The sequence below is a fragment of the Zingiber officinale genome, chromosome 5B (genome assembly GCF_018446385.1).
Source record: "Zingiber officinale cultivar Zhangliang chromosome 5B, Zo_v1.1, whole genome shotgun sequence".
Taxonomy (NCBI): Eukaryota; Viridiplantae; Streptophyta; class Magnoliopsida; order Zingiberales; family Zingiberaceae; genus Zingiber; species Zingiber officinale.
The window spans coordinates 126,467,776-126,492,188 of NC_055995.1; the positions used below are offsets into that span (position 1 = coordinate 126,467,776).

At 38.3% G+C, this 24,413-nt stretch overlaps 2 protein-coding genes across 4 annotated transcripts; one reads left to right on the forward strand and one right to left on the reverse strand.

The window, feature by feature from the left end:
* The first annotated feature begins 2,160 nt into the window (after positions 1-2,160).
* LOC121985867 lies at positions 2,161-2,800 on the forward strand. Its single transcript, XM_042539565.1, has 2 exons — positions 2,161-2,358; positions 2,436-2,800. The coding sequence occupies exons 1-2, from the start codon at positions 2,161-2,163 to the stop codon at positions 2,586-2,588; spliced, it is 351 nt and encodes a 116-aa protein (XP_042395499.1). The 3' UTR covers positions 2,589-2,800.
* Positions 2,692-24,085, reverse strand: LOC121985866 (protein YLS7-like). Of its 3 annotated transcripts, none has more exons than XM_042539563.1 (5): positions 23,654-24,085; positions 23,078-23,461; positions 22,784-22,981; positions 4,755-5,032; positions 2,692-3,777 (listed from the first exon to the last, which is right to left on the reverse strand). In XM_042539563.1, the coding sequence occupies exons 2-5, from the start codon at positions 23,280-23,282 to the stop codon at positions 2,989-2,991; spliced, it is 1,470 nt and encodes a 489-aa protein (XP_042395497.1). In that variant the 5' UTR covers positions 23,283-23,461; positions 23,654-24,085; the 3' UTR covers positions 2,692-2,988. The 3 variants fall into 3 exon arrangements, with proteins under 3 accessions (XP_042395497.1, XP_042395496.1, XP_042395495.1); XM_042539562.1 differs by having other exon boundaries at positions 23,078-23,553; XM_042539561.1 differs by lacking the exons at positions 22,784-22,981; positions 23,078-23,461; positions 23,654-24,085 and adding an exon at positions 17,935-20,164.
* Between the last annotated feature and the right edge of the window lie 328 nt (positions 24,086-24,413).

Sequence of the window (24,413 nt, forward strand, 5' to 3'; positions counted from 1 at the left end):
TCGTCTACATCTTCCATCTTTGATCTTTTCCTATTCCACATCTTAATTACGACAAGAAGGAAGGAGACAAGAAAGTGATGATGCTAAAATTTAATTATGACGAGACCTTGTTTGGAGTCCTTATCCTAAGAGTTGAAGCATAATTGGAAAGACTAAAGGAATTTTTGACGGAGCCTATGAAAATTTAGAAGTTCTATATTTTGGTAGAGTAAAAAAATTTAGAATGAAATGATTTTGAATACATATTTATTAGTAAAAAAATTTCACCCAATTTTGAATGGTTGAAACAAGAACTTCATGTAAGAGTGGAAGCTCTAAAGAGTAATTAGGAATTTATTTGATAAGAGATAATAGTATTTTCTCTTGGAGATGGAAAATTCATCCACTTGGTTTTATAAATTTATAAATTCTTTCTCAACTAGTTAAAAGAATGAAATTGACTAATATCATGATGATACTAAGTATTATAAATATTATTATAGGAGAAGTTGATTGTTGAAATGATACTTGATAGACTAAAAGTATTATAAATATTATTATTATCAATTTTTTTTCTACATCATAATCCTTAAAAGAGGTTCATGAGTTCATATGGACCTTTGTACCCATTTTAATCCTTATATTGTGAATTACAATATGAGTACTAGTAATTGTGTGGTTAGAAATAGAAATATTTGCAATGCTACAACTACATATTGAGGCTCAATATGCTAGTCCCTCGGGAATTCTTCAAGCTTTGACAGATGATACTTAACTACTTTTAAAAGCTCTCCCATACAAAGAAGATCTTTGTTTGTTTAGTATTGGACTATCTATATTAATCATATCAGATGATACTTAACTACTTTTAAAAGCTCTCCCATACAAAGAAGATCTTTGTTTGTTTAATATTGGACTATCTATATTAATCATATCGATTCTAGTAAGTTATTTAGTAATCCATTTTAGATATTATCTTATTTCATTCGATCTCAACATAAGTGTTTCTTTATGAATAGTCGTTCCAAATATTGTGTTTACGAGCTGCTCAATCATGAGTTACGAAATACCAATGAAAGCATGCTTTATTTATGAGTTCTCATATGATATTTTTTTTTTAATTTTTGTGTGGATAAGTATGATATTTTTTTATTTTTGATACTAGTTCAGCTGCCATTGTGTCATCATTCACAACAAGTTGAAGTAAAAAAATCTGTCTTTTATAAACCGTAAATATCAAATATAAATAAAAATTCTTAACCAATTCAACATCTAAACAATGTTCTTAAGCATTCATTTAACTTTCTTCCTCGCCCACATCTTCCATCTTTTCCTCGCCCACATCTTAATTGCAACAAGAAGGAAGGAGACACGGAAAGTGATGGACATATGCATGGTCTCACTGCAACACTGCAGCCCACAAGCACCTTTCGTCTTTCCAATTATGCTTCAACTCCTAGGATAAGGACTCCAAACAAGGTAGCTCATCATAATTAAACTTTAGCATCATCACTCGATGAACAAATTTCTTCATTCTGTTTTTTCCCCCTCCAGAAAAAAAAAATAAGAAAAAAGGAAAAAAGAAAAATCAAAGCTTCTTCTTAATTGCATCATTCATGCCGGCCTACCTTCTCCGGAGACAAGGACTGCCGAGCTTCTTAATTGCTTCTCCTCCATTGATAATTCTCTCGATCACTCTTCTCAGTGATTCCTCATATTGTGCTCGATGCAGGGAAAAAGAAGAGCCAGCCTAGAGATCAGACGTGGTTGATACAGTTGCTCAGAGGAACAAACGGCACCTTCAATGCGTGCTTGGTTCCACCATTCAGCTACCTTATTAGACCAAGTTCATCATACTGTTGTGTTGACAAGGGACCCCTCCAGTGCACTATGGACATAAAAGCCTTGCTCCCTTGTCCTCCTACTTCTTTTCTCATCAGACAAACTACAATAATTGCTGTTATCGTTCATAAAATTATGCCTTGGAAGCAAAGGATGTTTGACTCCATTCTCATCCTTTAGCAAAAAAATTTTTCCCCTTCTCTCTTTCTTTCTTTTACTCATTTTCATCTGTACTTGATGTGGGCAGCTCAAATGGATCATCTTTATATTGACTTGTTTCTTTCTTTCTTGGAGATGGAGCAGGGACTCGATGAGAGATGAGGCTGAGTGGCGGCATCCATGAGCGCCATCTCCTTTGGCTTAGCAGCCACTGCAATCTTGGTCTCCATGTTCCTCGTCATGGCGCTGGTCGAGCATCTCATCATACCGAGAATGTCCCTGCTCCGGTCGCGGAACACTGCGCGGGAATCTCCGCCGGAGGTCCGCCTGTCGCCGGCTCCGGTTCAGTCGCACGAGAAGGCTGGGAGTTCGCTGGCTGTGAGCACACGAGATCGACTGTGTGTCTTGCGTTAACTTCATGGCATCGTCTGTGCGATTGTTTTCTGATGCTGCAGGTCGGCGGCAATCCGCATGCGCGCGACGTGTTCGTGGTAATGCCGGGCGAGGAGCATCCCACCTTCCTGGCTCAGCTCGCACCTCTTCCTTCGCCGAGAGAGGGATCGAGGTGGCCGCCTTCGCACTATGCTTCTTCAGCAGCCTGCATGTAAAAATGGTGGTGTGAGGAGGATTTGGGATCTCCTGGCCGAGAACACAGGAGACAATTTCATGGTGCTTTCCAGTGAAGTCGCTTTCAGATCTATGAATCTGATCTAAGCAGAATGAATCTTGGCCCTCGTTGGTTAAGAATCTAGATTACTAATAATTATTTGATTGAATGAGTTTAAAGTAAAAAAACAAAACAAAATCTTATTTTCCTCGACTCCTTTTTGTTGTTATCAAAATGTTCTGAGATGAAAGATATGCTAAATTTCTCCATATGCCCATGTGATCGTGATCAAGGCGTCGAGCAAGTTTTGGTTCCTCTTCGTGGCAAGTATCCGATGAGCCAGTGAAGCATCTTCAGTTAAACCAAACTAAAGTATGAGCAGTATAAAAGCTAAAACAAACTCATCTTCCATGAAATTCTCTCCTAATAACCTCAAGGAGAATCTCGTTCCAAGTATCAATTGGACCAGGCATGCACCAGTGAAGGCAATCCTGGGGCGGGGGTTCACCGTTGGCTCCCCTTTTAGTATTCTTGTTAGGATCGGGACTTCTATACGGACCCGGATGCCCATCTGGCCTATACGCGAATGGCTCAGTTATGTCCATCAATCTTAACTTAGAGTCGACCCTAGCTTTCTTCACTGCATTTACGAAGCTATTAACCTGTTTCTCATGCATCACATCCGTGAATCCATTTCTTACCACAGTGGTCAATGGCCTATCCTTTCCTGTACATGAACCTCCGGTGTTCCAAGCTCCGCCTTCATAATGATCTGGTGAATATGAGCGAACAATGGCTAAACCTGTGAAGTTTGGATGAGAGGCAATCGCAGTCAGGCAGGTCTCTACTGAAATACCGAAAGCGTCGATGTTCTTGATCTGCATATTCCCTTCTCCCTTGGGCTGCCACAGTTGTCCCCCAACGAGTGTGCCGTTGAGAATGTAGGCAGACTGTTTCACAAACCAGTGGCCTGAAGAAAGAACCACGACATCAAATTTTGAGAGGTTTTCCATGAAATCTTCATCAGGAAGATCAAGATGAACCTTCACAATGTTATCTGGGACAGATGCAAAGGACTCAGTGGTCTGATGTACAAGCCAAGATGACCAATATCGGGTAAGGGTAGTGGAGGTGGACTTGAAGTAGAAATATTGTCTCTTGCCCTTCCTTCGCTTCTTGGGAGCTTCAAACTGTAAAGGAGCACATAATATATATAAAAAAACAGTGACTCCAGATGCAGATATTTTCAGCATATTAGAACACACAAGAAACTCAAAATGAGATTGTTAATTGGCAGAAGAGTAACTGATGAACTGAAATCAGTAGAATCTCTTGAATTGTGCATTCAAATAGCTAATCTTCAGATAAAGCACCAAATTTGTGAAGATTCATCCATGTGAGTAAAAGGCATGGGGTTGAATTGAATATTATTAGGAGCAAGAACATACTTTCACCATATTGTTGCCATATTGTCAAGAACTAACACAGTTTGTAGTGGAATATGCAAGGTGCTTTCTTTGGCCATGAATGCAATAGGAATGGCTCATAATTTGACAGGGCAGAATGCCAACAACCCTCCTAACTGCTTAGCCATTTCGGTGACCCATTGCCCACTATAAGTACTATCAAAGTGGGCTTCCATCCTTGATTTTTTTTATTTAAACTTACTCGCTGATTTTGATTTCACTGATGACACCAATCCTATTCAGCTAATACTTATTTTTGAACAACTTATATCAAAATTAAACTCTGCTAAAAAATATGAGATATTTTATCAGATTGCATTTCTTGTAATGACAGACGAAATAAACCATACCCAGCATAAGAAGCGGCTCAATATTGATTTAAATAATATATCATGGTGATTTGTATGGTCCATGCCCTGGAAATATGTATGCTTCATGCCAACAACCACCAATGTCAATAACTCATTATAGTTACAAATGCATTGTTTAATTATTAAAATAACACACTATCACAACTCTCCATCTTAAGGTACTTATAATTATTCTGTCTCAGGCTTTCCTCTAGTTTATGTGGAGTTCCCAAATGTGCCAAGTGAATCTCATATCTAGCAACTTACTGAACTGGATGCGGTAACCTAGATAGCACTTGCTCAAACAATACAACAGCATTAGCAGTATATCAAATCAGAAGAGTTAATTACCTGCCAGAGAATGCAAAGCAGGGACTCCATCTGATTTCTAGCAATTGAATCTCCAACAAATGCTAATGTCTTTCCTCTCATCAGCTCCAAAAATTTCTTTGCATCAAAGCGTGGCAGGTGACAATTTTTAGGTTTCCATCTCCAATTTTCATACTCTTTGTCAGATCTCCCATTCCCCTGGCAATTCTGTTTGGGTGAAATCACTGGGCATGTGTTGTTTGTGTATAATGGCCCATCAAAATCGTAAATCCATTTCCCGTTATAAAGATCACAATTCCCTAGTCAATAACATGATCCAGTGTTTCTTAAAAAAAAAATAAAGAAATTTACTAATGTTACTAAAATCAGGGAAAGATTATCATAGTCTGATTTTATTTGTTTTCTCTCTCCAAGCTTATATTCAGAATCCAAGACAAACAATGCCTTTAATTAATAATTAACATGAGGTACAGAATAAGAACAGCTGCAAAGGAATTACATAGAATGATAGAAATAATCAAATAAAAACAATGCAGCTTTATGGCTTTTATATACAAAGGCCAAGTGCTAAGATAACACATAATACATCGCCATAACACAGAGTTACTGTTTGATCGATACGCGCGTGATTTTCAAAAACTCGTTTTGTCGATTTTAAAATCACAAGTATGCGCAGCAAAAATTAAAAGAGCAAACACCAGAAAACACGGTCGGTTTACTTGGTTCGGAGCCTTCGGTGACTCCTACTCCAAGACCCAGGTCCGCGCACCTATCGATGGGTAAATCACTATAAACCTCTTTCGGTACCTCCGGAAGAGAGAATCGAGTACAGAGAAAGAAGGAACAAATGCAATACCCCGCACTTGTCCTATTGCAAATAATTAAGTATGCAAATTATAGTTCGTTACCCAACACCTTCGAAGATTGTCAGCCTAGGCTCGATGCCGGTCGGTTCCTCGGTAGTAGTTGGGAGCAACAGCGTCGTAACAGAGTCACAGTAGTAGGCTGGAGCAATCAGAACCTCAATCGAACGTGTGGAAGCTTGTATACCAGTCGATCACACATTACCTAGGGTCACCTCCCTAGGGTTGCCTAGCTTCACTCACCAGGACTTCCACCACCTAGCTTCACTCACTAGGACTTCCACCACCTAGCTTCACTCACTATGGCCCAATTTCACTTACTAGGGACTTCCACCACCTAACTTCACTCACTAAAGTCCGGCTTCACTCACCAGGACTTCTACTTGCCTAATCTCTAGTTAGGACTTCTCATTTGCCTATCCTTCGGTTAGGACTTACCCTTGCTAGTCATCTAGTCCTGACTAGACTACTCTCTTCCAAACATCAAGTCCTGTTTGGATTAACCCTTGGTAACCAGACTTAGATGCATTGTCAAACATCGAAACCCTAGAGGTCAATTGTACCAACAATCTCTCCCTTTTTGATGATTGACAATTTTCTTAAGTTAAGCTTGGGTCTTTAAGGGTTAATCTCAAAATTTGAGAGATTAGTCACTTTCCCCCTTTAACTTTTCTAACTTAAGATTACTCTCCTTTTTTGCACACATCAAAAAAATATAAACTTAAGATCACTCTTGATTAGGTTTTGCACCAACAATAATATTTGAAAGTCATAATTAAGTGTTTCAAAAACATATTTTTACAAAGTGGTGTTGCAGATTAATTTTTCAAAGTTGGTTGTCAAGGTAACTTTTGAAATTTTAAACAACTTTTGATAGTGAATTTTCAAAATATTTTTCAAGGTGTTTTCATAAAAACTTGTAAAGCAAAGAATATTTCGTAAAAGATTATGAAAATAATTTTTCAAACTCAGTTTCAAATATTTGCAAAATTAATTTTTGAATGATTTTTTTTTAAAAAAAAATTACATTTAATCTTTTAATTAGGACTCCCCCTTAACTTGACACATATTTTTAAATTCTTGTTAACTATAAGTAAAACTTCCTATGTGTCGAGGGGGTTGATCCAAATTAAAAGAACACTAAGTTTGAAGGTGAATTTTCAAAATATTTTCCAATACACTTGCCAAAAAAAAATAAATTTGAGGGTGATTGTGCAACAAAACCTTTTGAGAAGAGCTTGTCAAATTAAAAATGTTCACAAAGTAAAAATAATTTTTCAAAATATATTAAGAATGATTGTCAAAGTACGAAAAATTCATAATTCAAAATAATTTTGAAAAGCATAGTGTGTTTTTTTGTTTTAAACAAGTTTGGAAAGTAATTTGTAAAATAATTTTCAAAATGGTTAAAAAATAGTTTTAAGAATATTTTTCAAATAAAGTTTGAGAAGGCTTTTCAAAATATTTTTAGAAAAGTAATTTTTCAAAAGATTTTTCAAACATATTTTTTAAAAACACCTCCCCTTAACCTGACATACCTTGGTTATTCTTGCTGACCATAAGAGATTCTACCTAGGTGTCTAGGGGTCTATAAGTTTACTGTTGACTTTGAAGGATTTAGACATTGACTCCATGCCTTTGAGACCTATATAAGCAATAGTAGTTGACTTAATTTTCTTTTCCTAGCATCTCAACCATTTTAGATTTTCAAACATGGTAATCTTAAGTGTTTAGAGAGATGCTTTAACACGTATTTTTAAAATTACTTAAGTATTCTGAATTTTGAAATAGAACTTCAGATTAATCTTGTGTTACATTAAATTTACGATAGTTTTTGCATTTAATGATTTAGTTAAATTATTTTTAGAGCAAATTAATTGATTAGTTATTATGTTAAGATTGATTTAATAGTTGAATTTCCAATTAATTCAATTAACTATAAGTTAATATAATTTTATCAATAAATAAGTAATAATTATTTTTGAATTAACAGTAAATATTGAAAGTAATTAAGTTGAATAATTTACAATAGTAATTAAGTTTGATTAATTGTTCAGAATAATTAAAATTCATATTATTAAATAAATTATTAAATTAGGACTAACTAATTAAAATTTGAGTTAACTGATTTTTAGTTAACTTAATTCAGATAAGTTAATAGATTTTGAATTAACTAAGATGAATAATAATAGAATTTCAAATACAATTTATGTTTGAATTTAAATTAAGTATTTTTAAAGAAATTTTTGAAAGATTTTAAAAATAAATTTTTAAAGGGATTTTAAAAATAATTTTTTAAAAGGATTTTTAAAAGGATTTTTTTAAAAAAAATATTTTTAACATAATTTTTAAAAGATTTTAAAATAATTTTTAAAAGATTTTTAACATAATTTTTAAAATAATTTTTATGTAATAATTTAATTAACATATGTTTAATTAAATTTTGATTTCAGAGTTTTGATTAAATTAATATTGGTATTCATTTAATGATATTTAATTTAATTTTAGTTTGAATTTATTTTTGTTAAATCCTTAGTCATCTCACCCGATTTATATTTTCAATCAGGAAATCCTATAATTTTGTGAGATAAATTAAGTTTAATTTCAGGGTTTGGTTTAACTTTGTGTTAGATTCAGATTTAGCTTTGTGTTCAACAAACAGACATTTTTGGATAAATTTTTGGGCGATGGTGAGTCACCTGTGTTAGGAGAGTGTTGGTGCAATATTCCCCAGGTCAAAGTTGACCTAGTTTGACTGAGCTTGAATTGGGTCAAGCTCGAGTCTTAATGTTTATGTTTTGACAATACATGTTGACAATACATGTTGACAATACATGTTTGACAATACATGTAGACAACACATGGAGATTGCAGGTGCAATTGTTCATGTGTGGAGATTGTGATGGAGAGTCAAGTAGGTCAAGGTTGACCGGATACTTAACTGGAAAATCCTGGTAAGTGAAGCCAAGTGAAAGTCCTAACTTGGAGGTCAAGCAGAGGAAAGTCGTGGTGAGTGAAGCCGGGCAGAAGAAAATCCTGGTGAGTGAAGCCAGGTGAAAATCCTAGTGAGTGAAGCTAGGTGAAAGTCTTGGTGAGTGAAGCCAGGCAGAGGAAAATCCTGGTGAGTGAAGCCAGGTGAAAATCCTAGTGAGTAAGTTAGGTAAAAGACCTGGTGAGTGAAGCCAAGCAGAAGAGAAGTTCTAGTGAGTGAAGCTAGGCAGAAGGAAATCCTGGTGAGTGAAGCCAGGTGAAAGACCTAGTGAGTGAAGCTAGGCAGAAAGAAGTCCTGATGAGTGAAGCCAGGCACAAGGAAATCCAGATGGATCAAGGCTGATCGGACATCTGGTGTTGGAAAGTCCAAGTAGGTCAAAGGGATTGACCGGATACTTGACACGAGGAGAAAAGTCTAAGTAGGTCAAGGGATTGACCGGATACTTGGCACGAGGAGAAAAGTCCAAGTGGGTCAAAGGGATTGACCGGACACTTGATGAGCGAGTTCTAGCAGGACAAGGGTGACCGGATGCTAGGCATAATGTACCAACAGGTCATGGTTGACCGGATGTTGGTTTAGGAGGCTTTAGACTTGATTTTAGGAGAAATTATGAGCTGGATCGATCAGCCGATCGATTGGCTCATGCCCAATCGATCGGCCGATCGATTGGGCGAGTCTTCGCGACAAGCCTCCTCCCAATCGATCAGTGGATCGATTGGGGCGAGTGTGCGATCGCACAGAACAGCGCTGGATCGATTCGTCGATCGATCCAAAGCCCCCAATCGATCAGTGGATCGATTGGGGAGTGTGATTTCGCACGATAAGCCTTGGATCGATCAACCGATCGATCCAAGCAATTCCTGAGAGCACAGAGGCGCTCTGGATCGATCAGCCGATCGATCCAAAGCCTCCCCGATCGATTGGGAGGGATCCGACCGTTGGCGTCATATTTAGTTGTAGGCATTCGATTCCTTCGGTAGAGAACTTCCACGCCTTCTTCTCCAGCGAGCACAGCATCTCCACAGCATCTCTTTGAGGTTCAGATCGTCAGTTCTTGAAGGATCTTGGAGAGATATCCAAGTCAAGAGGCGAGAACACAACAAGAAGAAAAGATAGGGTTAGGGTTTTCATTGCTTATCTTGTAAGATATTTCTTGTATCTGTTTTCCCTTTGCTTTCTTCTTTTATTGAGAGATTGTAGGGCTTCTCCACCTTTGGTAGTTACCATAAAGGAGTGTTATTCATAGTGGAGGGTGTGTGAGTGCGTGGATCCTTGGATTAGTCACCTCTTGTGAGGTGGATACCAAGTAAATCCTCTTTGTTAGCGTTGTTTGTTTTGTTTCTTGTATTTCCGCTGCACATCTTTGAAGAAACAAGCAACGAAGAGCACGACGAGCGCACCGAGCTATTTACCCCTGGTGAGTGAAGCCAGGTGAAAGACCTAGTGAGTGAAGCTAGGCAGAAAGAAGTCCTGGTGAGTGAAGCCAGGCACAAGGAAATCCAGATGGATCAAGGCTGATCGGACATCTGGTGTTGGAAAGTCCAAGTAGGTCAAAGGGATTGACCGGATACTTGACACGAGGAGAAAAGTCTAAGTAGGTCAAGGGATTGACCGGATACTTGGCACGAGGAGAAAAGTCCAAGTGGGTCAAAGGGATTGACCGGACACTTGGTGAGCGAGTTCTAGCAGGACAAGGGTGACCGGATGCTAGGCATAATGTACCAACAGGTCATGGTTGACCGGATGTTGGTTTAGGAGGCTTTAAACTTGATTTTGGGAGAAATTATGAGCTGGATCGATCAGCCGATCGATTGGCTCATGCCCAATCGATCGGCCGATCGATTGGGCGAGTCTTCGCGACAAGCCTCCTCCCAATCGATCAGTGGATCGATTGGGGCGAGTGTGCGATCGCACAGAACAACGCTGGATCGATTCGTCGATCGATCCAAAGCCCCCAATCGATCAGTGGATCGATTGGGGAGTGTGATTTCGCACGATAAGCCTTGGATCGATCAACCGATCGATCCAAGCAATTCCTGAGAGCACAGAGGCGCTCTGGATCGATCAGCCGATCGATCCAAAGCCTCCCCGATCGATTGGGAGGGATCCGACCGTTGGCGTCATATTTAGTTGTAGGCATTCGATTCCTTCGGTAGAGAACTTCCACGCCTTCTTCTCCAGCGAGCACAGCATCTCCACAGCATCTCTTTGAGGTTCAGATCGTCAGTTCTTGAAGGATCTTGGAGAGATATCCAAGTCAAGAGGCGAGAACACAACAAGAAGAAAAGATAGAGTTAGGGTTTTCATTGCTTATCTTGTAAGATATTTCTTGTATCTGTTTTCCCTTTGCTTTCTTCTTTTATTGAGAGATTGTAGGGCTTCTCCACCTTTGGTAGTTACCATAAAGGAGTGTTATTCATAGTGGAGGGTGTGTGAGTGCGTGGATCCTTGGATTAGTCACCTCTTGTGAGGTGGATACCAAGTAAATCCTCTTTGTTAGCGTTGTTTGTTTTGTTTCTTGTATTTCCGCTGCACATCTTTGAAGAAACAAGCAACGAAGAGCACGACGAGCGCACCGAGCTATTTCCCCCCCCCCCCCCCCCCCCCTCTAGCTACATAATCGGTCCTAGTATCAGATCAAGGTTGCTCTTCACCGGAATCATCGCCGGAAAGGGAAAGAGCTAGAGGGTGAAGAAGTTGAAGCAATTCTACAAGTCGAAGACTTCATCATCAAGCTCAACTTCAAATGGAATTCCAAGATGGTCTTGGATTCAGCACAAGGGTGCCTCCACCATTCACAATGATGAGCTTCGATCTTTGGAGATCCAGGATCGAGAATTTCTTAATAGTGAAGATAGAGCAATGGTTTGCTCTAATAGAAGGCTTTAAAGCTCCAAAGAATTCAAAGGGCAAAGTACTCAAGAGGAGCAAGTGGAGCCAAGAACAAATCCAAAGATGTGAGGCCAATGAAAAAGTGACCAAGCTTTTGGTCAATTTATTGCCAAGCAACATCTTGGAGCAAATTGGAGATTTTGAAAATGCCAAAGAGCTATGGAGCAAATTGGCAAAGATCCATGAGATCCCCTCCACTGTACCAAGCCAAGAAAAATCCAAAAAGGGTGACTCATTGGAGCAAGATCAAGAGGAGGAGAATTCCGAAGGTGAGAGATGCTCATCTTCCGAAGAATAAGTCCAAGAAGTTTCATCTTCAAAGGAATGCAATGAAGAGGGCAAGGAGAGGGCATATTCCTTGTTTAATGTACAAGATGAAGATGAAGAAGTCTCCACCTCTAGGATTGAGGGGGAGCTACCTTTGGTGACACCGGATCAAGAAGAAGGAGAAGTCTCCACATCCGGGTCAAGAGAAGAAGAGGATGAAGAAGCTTCCACCTCCACAAGTCGAGACAAATCTATTGGAGGAGCATCATTTTCGGATCAAGAGGAAGCCTCTACATCGAAATCAAAGGGAGAGGAAGCCACCCCTACAAGCAAAGGTATAACAATTTCAATAGAAAATAACAAAAATCATATCATTTGCTTTAAGTGTAGGGAAAAAGGGCATTACAAAAGTAAATGCCCTAAATTGACCAAGAAGAAGGGCCAAATGGCACAAAAGGGCAAGGAGAAGCCCAAGGAGACCGCTCCCGGAACAAAAAGGAGCAAGGAGCACATTGTGTGCTTTTTGTGCAATCAAAAGGGACATTATAGGAGTCAATGCCCCAAGGGGAAGAAAGCGGTCAAGGCTCATGGAGGAAGCACAACTCAAGGGGGAGCCTCCAAGGTAAAAAGAAAGGTATCATTTATTGAGCCTACTCCCTTGAATAATGGTAAAAAGCATGCTAGTTCTAATTTATATTATTTTAATGCTATTTACCATAAGAATAGAAAGCATGAGAGCTTTAAGGAGAAACATGTGACTCTACATGCTAAAACTACCACACCTAGGGTTAGGAAGGTAGATGAGAATCTAGGCAAGAGAACTAAGGGTTTTAGCTATAAGCCTAAAAATAAAATTGCTCATGGATTCATTGAAAAACCAAAAACTAAGGATTTAATGATAGAAAATCAAGTCTTGAGATCAAGGCTTGATAAAATGGAAAAGACCCTAAAAAGGATGGAAAATATCTTAAAAGGGCAAAATGAGCAAAACCTAGGTCTAGGAGTACAACAAGGGTCATCCAAGGGTCATAGAGGTTTGGGATACAAACCTAAGGCTAAGAAGGATGTAATATCTTACCATAGGGTTCCATATAGTTATGGAACCAACCTTACGTCAAATGGTCAAGTCAAAAATACAAGGGAAGTTATCCCTAAGAGTATTTTTGCAACTAAGGTGACTAAGACTTCTAAGAAGTCTAACAAAGTCACAAAGAAGGTCACAAGGGAAGCAATCCCTAGGGTTGACCTAGAAAGTGTGACCAAAGCTTCAAAGAAGCCTAACAAGGTCACTAGGAAGGTATCTAGGGAAGTTATCCCTAGTGAATACCTAGAGCATCCAAGGAGCATCAATAGGTTTTGGATTCCTAGGAGCATTTTCTCTACCCCATAAATGAGTTAGAGAGTGTCAACTCCGATTAGAAGGGTAGTTAACCCAACTTTGATGAAGTTGACACTCAAGGATCATTTTCAAGGTTATTATTAACCTTTGAAAATGAAAAGGATAAAGGGTTTACTCTTGGAAAGAGTAAAATGTGTCATATTTTGAGAAATTGGATGAAATTTTAAATGATACAATTTGAGAAAATCATAAGAACTACCAACTTGGGATTTTGGTATGTTCTTAGGAAGTTAAAGGCAAATTTAAGCCTTAACTCAATTGATTACTCTTTAAAAGAATAAATTGTGCCAAAAATTTGAGGAATAAGCTTAATTTAAATTGGCACAAATTAGAAAAAGCAAAAGAAATGTCAAATTTGGTTTTTGACATTTTCTTGGGAATTAGTGGGAAATCTAGGGTTTAAATTTTTAAGTTAGCTAGGGGTTAAGGAAACTTAGGTAGGTAATCTAGGTATTGTATCTATGCTAACTTGCCATGCTTTGCTTGCCCATCAAATGCCATGACATCATATTTATTTATTTGTGGTTGCACTCATGCCTTATTATAAAAAACACAAAAATACCATGTCATGTCATCCATACATCATATAGTTATAGGAAATTTTCTTTTGAAAATTATTTCTTTTTGATGTATGTCATAACATCATCATGCATCATTTTAATTCCTTGTTTATTAAGGACTAATGGCATTAATTAACAAGTAACATCCTTGGTGGATGTCTATAATTCAAAAATGCCTAGATAGATATGCATGATCTCTAGATTAGGGCAAAACCAAACTGTACATCTCACAAAGTCCCATAAGGTGACTTGTATGTGTTTTAGTGCACATTAGATACAAGTGAGATGCTAGGATGATGAACAAAACTCAAGATGTTGATCTAGTGCATTCTTTTGAGTTTTAAGTTCATCAAAACACATAGTTATGTGTTTTCCCATCATTAGGAAAGTTAATGTACAAGTCATGTGCATTAAGCCCAAGGAATATGGTGGGATATTGATTTTGAAAATGATTTTAAATATATTTTGGAAAACCTTGATGAAGGCTATCTTTTGATAGTAATCATCATTGAATAGTTGAACACAAACTTAAAGAAAACACTAAAGTTTTTGTAAGTTTTCAAGTTTGTGTCAATCTTTGAAAATATAAAGTATTTTCATAGAAAACTATTTTTCCATGATAATATATGCCCTAAATAGTGTCTACACAAATTTTCATGATTTTTAGAATTTTAGAGAATTTTAGAGAATTTTTGAGGAATTTCTGAAATTCACCGCAAGTAAATTTCAGAACTATCAGGCATTCAATCGATCACCCGATCGATTGAAGGGTCTCAATCGATTGGGCGATCGATTGAGAGCAAGCTTCTCGCGAACAAAAGCTTCCTGGATCGATCCACCGATAGATCCAGCCCTCCTGAATCGATCAGTGGATCGATTCAAGCTGGTTCAATCGATTGAGACCCAACTCCAATCGATTGAGGAAGCTGATTTTGGCTGGGAAAGCCTGATTTCAGCATTCCAAACCAAATTTAGTCTAGGAAACCATTCCTAACCCCTCAAAATACATTTGTATACATAAAGAGGGTGTTTTCATGTTGAAAACAAGAATGGATTGGTTGAGGAAGACTAAATTGAAGTTTAGGTTGAGGTTTGGTTTTAATATTGAATTTTTGAACCTCAAACTTCTAAATTTTGGGTTTCCTAAAGGTTTAGGGATTCCAAGTCATTGTTGGTGCAATGATAGAAGTTCACGACCATGTCTTTAGGGGGAGTTACTCTTTAAGGACATGAAAATCTAATTTTCATACACCTTGGAAGGTGGTTAACCTTCTGTCGTGAAAATGCTCAAGGTTGGGCATTTGACAACAATGGATAGTGGATATCTTCATTGTTTAAGTCAAAAATGCTCAAGGATGGGCATTTGTCTACATTGGGGAAGAATGTAGGGTTAAAGGAAAATGAAAGGTATGGGACTTTCATTATCGGGTTGATCACAACGAGTGAACTTGTGCACAACGTTGAGTAACTCTTCAGGAAGAGAGTTTGTTTTGATGTGTGCCAATAGGGGGAGAAATGTAGGGTTTAAATTAGGATTTCATTATCTAAGAGGGAGTTTGCCCTCTTAGGAGGAGAATGAAGGGTTTAACTTATACCTTCATTACCTAGTGGCATAAAGGAGGTTTAGGCTATAAGATTAGCCTAACTTAAAGAAGGTATTGTCAAACATCAAAAAGGGGGAGATTGTTGGGAGAGTGTTGGTGCAATATTCCCCATGTCAAGGTTGACCTAGTTTGACTGAGCTTGAATTGGGTCAAGATCGAGTTTTAATGTTTATGTTTTGATGGTTTGACAATACATGTTTGACAATACATGTAGACAACACATGGAGATTGCAGGTGCAATTGTTCATGTGTGGAGATTGTGATGGAGAGTCAAGTAAGTCAAGGTTGACCGGATACTTAACTGGAAAATCCTGGTAAGTGAAGCCAAGTGAAAGTCCTAACTTGGAGGTCAAGCAGAGGAAAGTCGTGGTGAGTGAAGCCGGGCAGAAGAAAATCCTGGTGAGTGAAGCCAGGTGAAAATCCTAGTGAGTGAAGCTAGGTGAAAGTCTTGGTGAGTGAAGCCAGGCAGAGGAAAATCTTGGTGAGTGAAGCCAGGTGAAAATCCTAGTGAGTAAGTTAGGTAAAAGACCTGGTGAGTGAAGCCAAGCAGAAGAGAAGTTCTAGTGAGTGAAGCTAGGCAGAAGGAAATCCTGGTGAGTGAAGCCAGGTGAAAGACCTAGTGAGTGAAGCTAGGCAGAAAGAAGTCCTGGTGAGTGAAGCCAAGCACAAGGAAATCCAGATGGATCAAGGCTGATCGGACATCTGGTGTTGGAAAGTCCAAGTAGGTCAAAGGGATTGACCAGATACTTTGCACGAGGAGGAAAGTCCAAGTAGGTCAAGGGATTGATCGGATACTTGGCACGAGGAGAAAAGTCCAAGTGGGTCAAAGGGATTGACCGGACACTTGGTGAGCGAGTTCTAGCAGGACAAGGGTGACCGGATGCTAGGCATAATGTACCAACAAGTCATGGTTGACCGGATGTTGGTTTAGGAGGCTTTAGACTTGATTTTGGGAGAAATCATGAGCTGGATCGATCAGCCGATCGATTGGCTCATGCCCAATCGATCGGCCGATCGATTGGGCGAGTCTTCGCGACAAGCCTCCTCCCAATCGATCACTGATCGATTGGGGCGAGTGTGCGATCGCATAGAACAGCACTGGATCAATCCGTCGATCGATCCAAAGCCCCCAATCGATCAGTGGATCGATTGGGGAATGTGATTTCGCACGATAAGCCTTGGATCGATCAACCGATCAATCCAAGCAATTCCTGAGAGCACAGAGGCACTCTGGATTGATCAGCCGATCGATCCAAAGCCTCCTCAATCGATTGGGAGCAATCCAATCGATCGGGATCCGACCGTTGGCGTCATATTTAGCCGTAGACATTCGATTCCTTCGGTAGAGAACTTCCACGCCTTCTTCTCCAGCGAGCACAGCATCTCCACAGCATCTCTTTGAGGTTCAGATCGTCAGTTCTTGAAAGATCTTGGAGAGATATCCAAGTCAAGAGGCGAGAACACAACAAGAAGAAAAGCTAGGTTTAGGGTTTTCATTGCTTATCTTGTAAGATATTTCTTGTATCTGTTTTCCCTTTGCTTTCTTCTTGTATTGAGAGATTATAGGGCTTCTCCACCTTTGGTAGTTACCATAAAGGAGTGTTATTCATAGTGGAGGGTGTGTGAGTGCGTGGATCCTTAGATTAGTCACCTCTTGTGAGGTGGATACAAGTAAATCCTCTTTGTTAGCGTTGTTTGTTTTGTTTCTTGTATTTCCGCTGCACATCTTTGAAGAAACAAACAACGAAGAGCACGACGAGCGCACCGAGCTATTCACCCCCCTCTAGCTACATAATCGGTCCTAACAACCTGAACATCATTAGAGTAACCATGCATTCGAGGTTTTCCAAATAATCTCATCCACTAAACTTAGTACAAAACTTTGGTCTAACTAGTTAGGATTCATAAGGGGTAGCTTCAGTTAGTTTCACTAAGCTAAATGCACCAGGTCGAAGTCATATCTTCCTAGACATGCATAGACAGAGTTTCCCTAATTTACTATCATCCAAAACTTCACCAGTACCGTTGGTCAAGTTAAACTTTTTATCCCTATTTAGACTAGCCCTAATTACCCATCCAGGTAAGTTGTTGATTTTTGAGGTGCCAACTAGTTTAGAGCATACCTCTGAATTGTTGAATATTTGTTTTATTAGGTTTATTTAAATATTTAAGTTTTAAGTAGTTTCGTTGAGTTAAATGTAGATTTTATGTATTTTAATTTATGTTTCTGATTTAAGTTTGGTTTGTTATTATATTTGTTGATTAATTTCATAATCAAGAGATACTTGATTATATCTTAGTTTTTCTATTTAAATTTAGTTTAGACTTCAAGTCTAGTTTTAATGATCTGATGAGATTATTAATTATTTTTTCTAGTTTATAAATTTTATTTTTCAGAAGATTATTTTGTTTTTCTAATTTTCTAAAACTTAAAGATAAATTTTTAAACTTTGAAAGATTATTAAATGATTTTTAATTAGCTTGGTTAGTTAAATTAATTGATTTGTTTGAGTGAACATGCATATCTAATTTTTGGGGAGAATCTAAATTTGAGCAATAATGATTATCCAAATTACTAACTGTGTAGAAAAAGTAAGATTTTCATATATTGTAAACCTACTAACCTTTGCTCCCCCTGGATCCTTTTTCTGGGCATTGAGGTTTATAATGACCCATCTTTTTGCACTTGAAACATTGGATATGCTCCTTCCCTTTTTGAACTTTTAATGTCGACTTCTCCTTTACCTTTGATTGTGTGGTTCGAGTCTTACAAGTAGGGCACTTACTTTTGTAATGCCCTCTTTCACTGCATCTAAAACATATTATATGATATTTGAATTTTGAATTTACAACTTTACCTTTAGAATCCTCGTTAGGATTCTCCTCCTTGTCCACTGTCATTTCATATTCGAATTCTGATTCAGATCTTTCTACCTCCTCTTTTGCTATTAACGTCATAAAGCTGGTTTGGTCTGATTCTGAGGATGACTCTGGGGATTCAGACTCAGATCTGAGCTCTAGTTTGACTTGATCCTCTAGCTCCATCGGCTCCTCGTGAATCTTGGTTAGTCGAGTCCAGAACTCATAGGCATCTCGATGTTCTCTAATTCTGCATGTGATTTCATTAGGTAGCAATCTTACAATTGAATTTATTACCTTTCTGTTGGTTTCTGTGTGTTGTGTTGATCTTCTCAGTGTCATGCCACCATCGAAATCGTTCATAAGGATGAAAGTTGCCATTTGCATCCTCCACATATTGAATTCATGTCTCTTGTACATCTCATATGGAGGTCGTTCGTGAACGTTTCGTCCTTCACCTTGAGTCATTAAGCACTGAAGATAGAAAACTAAAGGAAGATACCAAGACTTGGTCTTGGATTAGCAGAGTTTGAGATATAAAAAATATAGAAGAACTCGAGAGGTATTGCACCAACTTCGAGTTAAAACCGAACGAGCAAAGAAAATTTATTTGAATAGGTAAAGTTTCACCAATTCAAATATTAACAAAAAACTGAAAACGATAACCCCGGCTTGATTGGTGGTTGCACCAATTTAGAGCAGAATCTCGCTCTGATACTACTTATTGGATCGATACGCACGTCAGAGGGGGAGGAGGGTGAATCATGTGGTTTTCAAAAACTCGTTTTGTCGGTTTTAAAATCACAAGTATGCGCAGCGGAAATTAAGAGAGCGAACACCAGAAAACACGGTCGGTTTACTTGGTTCGGAGCCTTCGGCGACTCCTATTCCAAGACCCAGGTCACGTGGACCTATCGATGGGTAAATCACTATAAACCTCTTTCGGTACCTCCGGAAGAGAAAATCAAGTACAGAGAAAGAAGGAATTACAATTTGTTACCCAACACATTCGAAGATTATCAGCTTAGGCTCGGTGTCGGTCGGTTCCTCGACAGTAGTAAGGCGCAACAGCGTCGTAGCAGAGTCACAGTAGTAGGCCGGAGCAATCAGAACCTCAATCGGACGCGTGGAAGCTTGTATATCAGTTGTTGAAGAAGCTTTGGGCGAGCAGCCTTAAATAGAGCATGGAAGGTGACTTCCATAGGTGTTGAAGGTGCCTTCTATAGGAGTTGAAGGCGCCTCCAATGGGATAAATTTTATCCCGCAAATTCTGTGCGTTATCTGCTTCGAACGCCAAACTTCATCCCTTGAAAGGCGCATTCCATGAACAGTACGAAGACGCCTTCACTGCTTAAAGGCGCCTTCGGACACTATTCATCTGAAAGCTTTTGCTCCTTTTTGCCCTGCAAAATGTGTTAGTCTAATAACTAAAACATCTATCCTGCAAAACAAAGTTAGCACAATAATAAATGGTAGTAATTAGTTTCTGTCCTCCCAGGACCAGAAACTAGTTAAGGTCTCAAATTAGAGATCCGAAATGGACCTAACTTGGACCGACGCCTATTGTCCTCTCGACCGGGACGCGTCCTCAGTTAGTCACTCTCCTCCAGTGACTTACCTTTACTTACCATTTTGCCAGTTGTCCAGTCCACAGACCCAACTGCCAGATATCTGGTCGGCCCATTGATCTATCTGGACTTCTCGTCAGATATCCGGTCGGTCCGTTGACCTATCTAGACTTCCTCAGACCTGTCGGCTCCTGCACACTGGGTTAGTACAATAGATAAAATAGTAAAGTAAAACAGTGTCAACATATTTCAGGATTCGGTGGTCCGGTCCACCGCGCTAGGGTCACCTCTCTAGGATTGTCTAATTTCACTCACTAGGACTTCCATTGCCTAGCTTCACTCACCAGGACTTCCACCACCTAGCTTCACTCACTAGGGCCCGACTTCACTCACCAGGACTTCCACCACCTAGCTTCACTCACTAGACCCCGACTTCACTTACCAGGACTTCCACCACCTAGCTTCACTCACTAGGGCCCGACTTCACTCACCAGGACTTCCACTTGCCTAATCTCTAGTTAGGACTTCTCACTTGCTTATCTTTCGGTTAGGACTTACCCTTGCTAGTCATCTAGTCATGATTAGACTACTCTCTTCCAAATATCAAGTCCCATTTGGATTAACCCTTGGTCAAACTGACCAAACTTGGGTGCATTGTCAAACATTGAAACCTTAGAGGCCAATTGCACCAACAGTTACTTAAGGTAAAACATTCAATACAGACTTATTATAAAAGAAAAGACAGTAGTAAAAATTTTCTCTTGTCATTCCCCACAAACGCAGTAGTTTTAACTATAATATTATGTTTAAAAATTGTTCCTTCGCAGCTCTGCTAATTGCAACTATATGGTTTATCACATATCTTAGTCTTCACTTCACCAAGTCAATCAAACACAAAAAAGATTCCATAGCAGCAGAAAGTGGCACACTTCATGCATCTTTACTCCTTACAGATCAGTTCATAACTCAACAGAAACAGAGAGTTTCTGTTAAGTCCCAGAAACCTTACCTGTATTTGAATATATTCTTGTGCATTATGTGGGCAGTAATACGTCAACTAAGCAATGAAATACCTTTTTATGTTGCTAAGGATAGTTACATAGGGTCTATTTTCAACTGTGGGGTTCTAATTGGTGGTTGTTGATATCTATAAATGTTGGATTTTCAACTCTGTGTGTGTGTGTGAAGGGATCCTTGACTAGAAAATATATTTGTTTTGTTTTAACGGAGAGGTAATGGTGCTTCAAAATTCGATGGCTAAGTCGGCCACACATGTTCTGGTTAGATTTTTCAACCGAAGATCAATACTACCCAACTTGGTGTTTGAGGATAACTGCACCGTGCTTATGTCCAGATAACCTATTTTTATCTGAGTTTATTTGTGGGTGTGTACCATGTGGGGAATAATTAGTTCAGCTGTGTAGCAATTTTTATGCTGTAGGAGGTTATGCAATTATTTTCAACTGGGGGGCTGTAATTGGTGCTTTATGCTGTGTTTAAATGCAATTGACGTATTAATAAAAAACAAGAAAGTTACAGTCAGATGTAACTTCTCTTTTGTCATTTCCTTTTACAGAAGAATCATAACTTTTTATACTCTCAACAAGGTCTTAGTCTATCCCTCTATCTACTCAATCCTTTGTTCATAACAACTTCATTCATATGAATTTCAATGAGACAAATTTCCTGATAATGATCCTTTTACACATACTTTGATGAAAAGCAACAAAATGAATAAGATAGGTCCTGCAACTCTTGCTGCGCCATATGAGAACTTTATGTAAATAAACAAATGCTACCAGGCTGAAAATCTTTGAAGTGTGCATATCGAGTTTGGAAACTAGTTAATAATATGAGCCACCAATAGTGTATGTGCTGCTTTTTCGAACAATCAGTTTATATGGTTGATGAATTTCAACCCAATAATATATATTGCAATAATAGTATGTCAAGACACACATTCCTTCATATTTTTTTTCAAGAATTATGACTAGATTGTCATCAGATCTGGTAGTTAACCAATACCTTTTCTACATTGATCACTGGCATTAATTTTTTTTGTACAGTGTTGATTACCGTGTACATAACTACATATGGTATGTGTTGGCCATTGGATATTCTCAGTCACTCCTACTTGTTGGAATTAAAGGTGGTTCAAGTTTAGGGGCCACATAGAAAATAATGGGAAGAGAAGCATGGCGGATTCATAGTGCATGCTAAGCTAAACAACGAGCGACTCCTTGTTCTCTCATGCACATTCTAAAAGATATTTCATCTCCTTAATAATTCATAAAGGAGAGATGAACAATTTAAATAATAAACACAATGGCATGTGTTCTGGAAAACAATTGTTAAATTACTTGTAGGTGTTTTAATCTAAGTATCCTCGATGAAAGGTGAAGGGCCTCGATAAATAGATTATATGTGTCTAGGTCACTCTCTATGATTAAAAAACAATAATCCCAACATACTTATTACAATAAGCATTCTTTGATAAAGATTCATATAGAAAAAACTGGAACTTGAATCTCTCAGTATACCACTCAATTTGCTTTTATGAGTGAATACTTCTCTTTCCATTGTCACATCATGATATATGATGACTGGAATCTTCTCAAATAGCTTCTTCCACTATAACAAGTTCCCACATGGATGAGGTTGCATAGTGTGTGCTTGGCAGACAATGCAAAACAATGTTCTGAATAGTTTGCCAGGGGATTTCAACTTCCTAATTGAATAAAAATAGAACTCTTTATCAACTAGAACTTTGAAGAATAAATCTCTTCCCAAAATTTCACTATGCATTATGTGAAAAACACATCCCATTTCTTATTGCTCCATTACCTGGCTAATAAACGTCCTTTTCACTTATATGCCATAATTGTATGATTTGAACAATTTTCTAAAAATGAACTACAAATAGAAACCGTGTAAAGTAAAGGGAAACAAAATCAACCACTGCATCTAAACTAGCTTTTTGCCAGTAAACGATAAAGCTATTATTATGAATCAAAACTATGAAGGTTAGGAGAATAAATCAACTTACCAGAATCTAAATATGTAGAGTCCTCAATATGAAACGAGGATCTATTGATATCTAGAGTGACACCATCAGAATTTCCCAAATCACTCTTTACAGAATCATTATAGATAGCAGATGAAGGTGTATCCGTATGCTGTATGACCTCATTTGCATTTAGAGAAACAGAGATATTCACACTCTGTGTATCAATATTACCAGTACCTACACCAGAATCAGATGAAGGAATCTTAGCATGTTAGTTGTTACTTATATTGCTTCCACATTCAGGTTTTCAAAACATAAATATAGCATGATTACCACTGAGAACTGCTGAATCAGACTTCCTATTTTGCTCCACTGGTAACAAGGAAACATGGAATGATGAAATGAGGGGATAGCAAGTCAACTGAAACGAGATGAGTATAAGTAAGAGAAGTAACCCCCCGGCTGACACAACTATTTTGAAAAGGGACCGTGGAACTGTTATAACCCCTGATAAACTTCTGGGAGAAGGCATAGCCATGATCAAAGATTACCGAAGTCCAAAGAACCTGAGGCTAATTCCATATGCATATGTTCCAATTAACCTATACAGGAATGACTTCTGAGAAAATCAACCTAGAAGCTGAATCAAATCCTGGTCTCAGTGGCGCAATCTTGATACAGCCCCACCAAAGTCATTGATACGGATTCGCTGAACACCTGGCACAATCTTTGAATTTAAATGAAGAGTGGGAAACAATGGAAATATCCTTGAGTGAATATCTCAAGTTGAATCTTTCTATCTTGACAACCTAACCAAATGCGCAAGGAAATGCACAGATTCCTTCAAATGCCATTTTCCTCATCTGATAAAAAAAAAAGGAGAGAACTTTCAGATGATAAGAAACTGACCCAATTCCTCCCTCCTGGATCATGTCATATCAAACTAAGAATTCCTGACTTTCCAACTTGTGAGTCTTGTGGCAATAGGTAAGCAAATCGAACGGTCAAAAGTGGGACAACCTTTCACCCACAAAATAGGATTACCTCAAAATCCAGAGCACTCCTCTAAGACGACCAGTTAAACATCGGATACCTCGGTAAAGAAGTTTTGATCTACAGATTAAGCATATCAACGAGACAAGGACAGATGAAAAGAATGACGGGCACAAGAAATGAAAGAAAAGTTAAGAGTTGGGGATAGCTAGCGAAGGGCGATTCAGACGAAGCATGAAGGAACTCGTCGCCTCCATAAAATCTCTATCGCCGGGATTCGTTCTTCCACCTATGCGACGCAAACGAGCGATCGATCGCTCGAATCACCAAATCAACGAAAAGGTCTTCCTTTTTCCGTTCTGACCACGAAAATTATTTATTACGTCGTTTGGCCCTTAATTTTAGGACAGCATGCCTCTAAATGTAAATGTATTCTATTTATTTTCAAGTTTTTAAGAATTTACAAAAAAAAAAAAATCTTGCCATTCATTTTTCTGGTTCTTTATTAATTTATAAAAAGTACTAATTTCTTACTTATTAATAAAACATGTATTTGGCACTTTGGTTTTCTAATGTTTCACTCTTTCCGATTGTTATTTGCAATTGCATATTCATTTGTTTTAGTTGGCATATTTATTTAATTCTTGGACTAATTTTGAAGAATACACACTCCCTA

What these genes read in the sequence shown, in the direction of transcription:
- LOC121985867 (XM_042539565.1), top strand. Translation starts at nt 2,161, where the DNA reads ATGAGCGCCATCTCCTTTGGCTTAGCAGCCACTGCAATCTTGGTCTCC. An exon ending in AGGCTGGGAGTTCGCTGGCT is followed by an intron (nt 2,359 to 2,435) that starts GTGAGCACACGA and finishes CTGATGCTGCAG; the next exon opens with GTCGGCGGCAATCCGCATGC.
- LOC121985866 (XM_042539561.1), bottom strand. Translation starts at nt 18,637, where the DNA reads ATGACTCAAGGTGAAGGACGAAACGTTCACGAACGACCTCCATATGAG. An exon ending in AGGATCCAGGGGGAGCAAAG is followed by an intron (nt 5,033 to 17,934) that starts GTTAGTAGGTTT and finishes GTTATTGACTAG; the next exon opens with GGAATTGTGATCTTTATAAC. An exon ending in TGCTTTGCATTCTCTGGCAG is followed by an intron (nt 3,778 to 4,754) that starts GTAATTAACTCT and finishes GCTCCTTTACAG; the next exon opens with TTTGAAGCTCCCAAGAAGCG.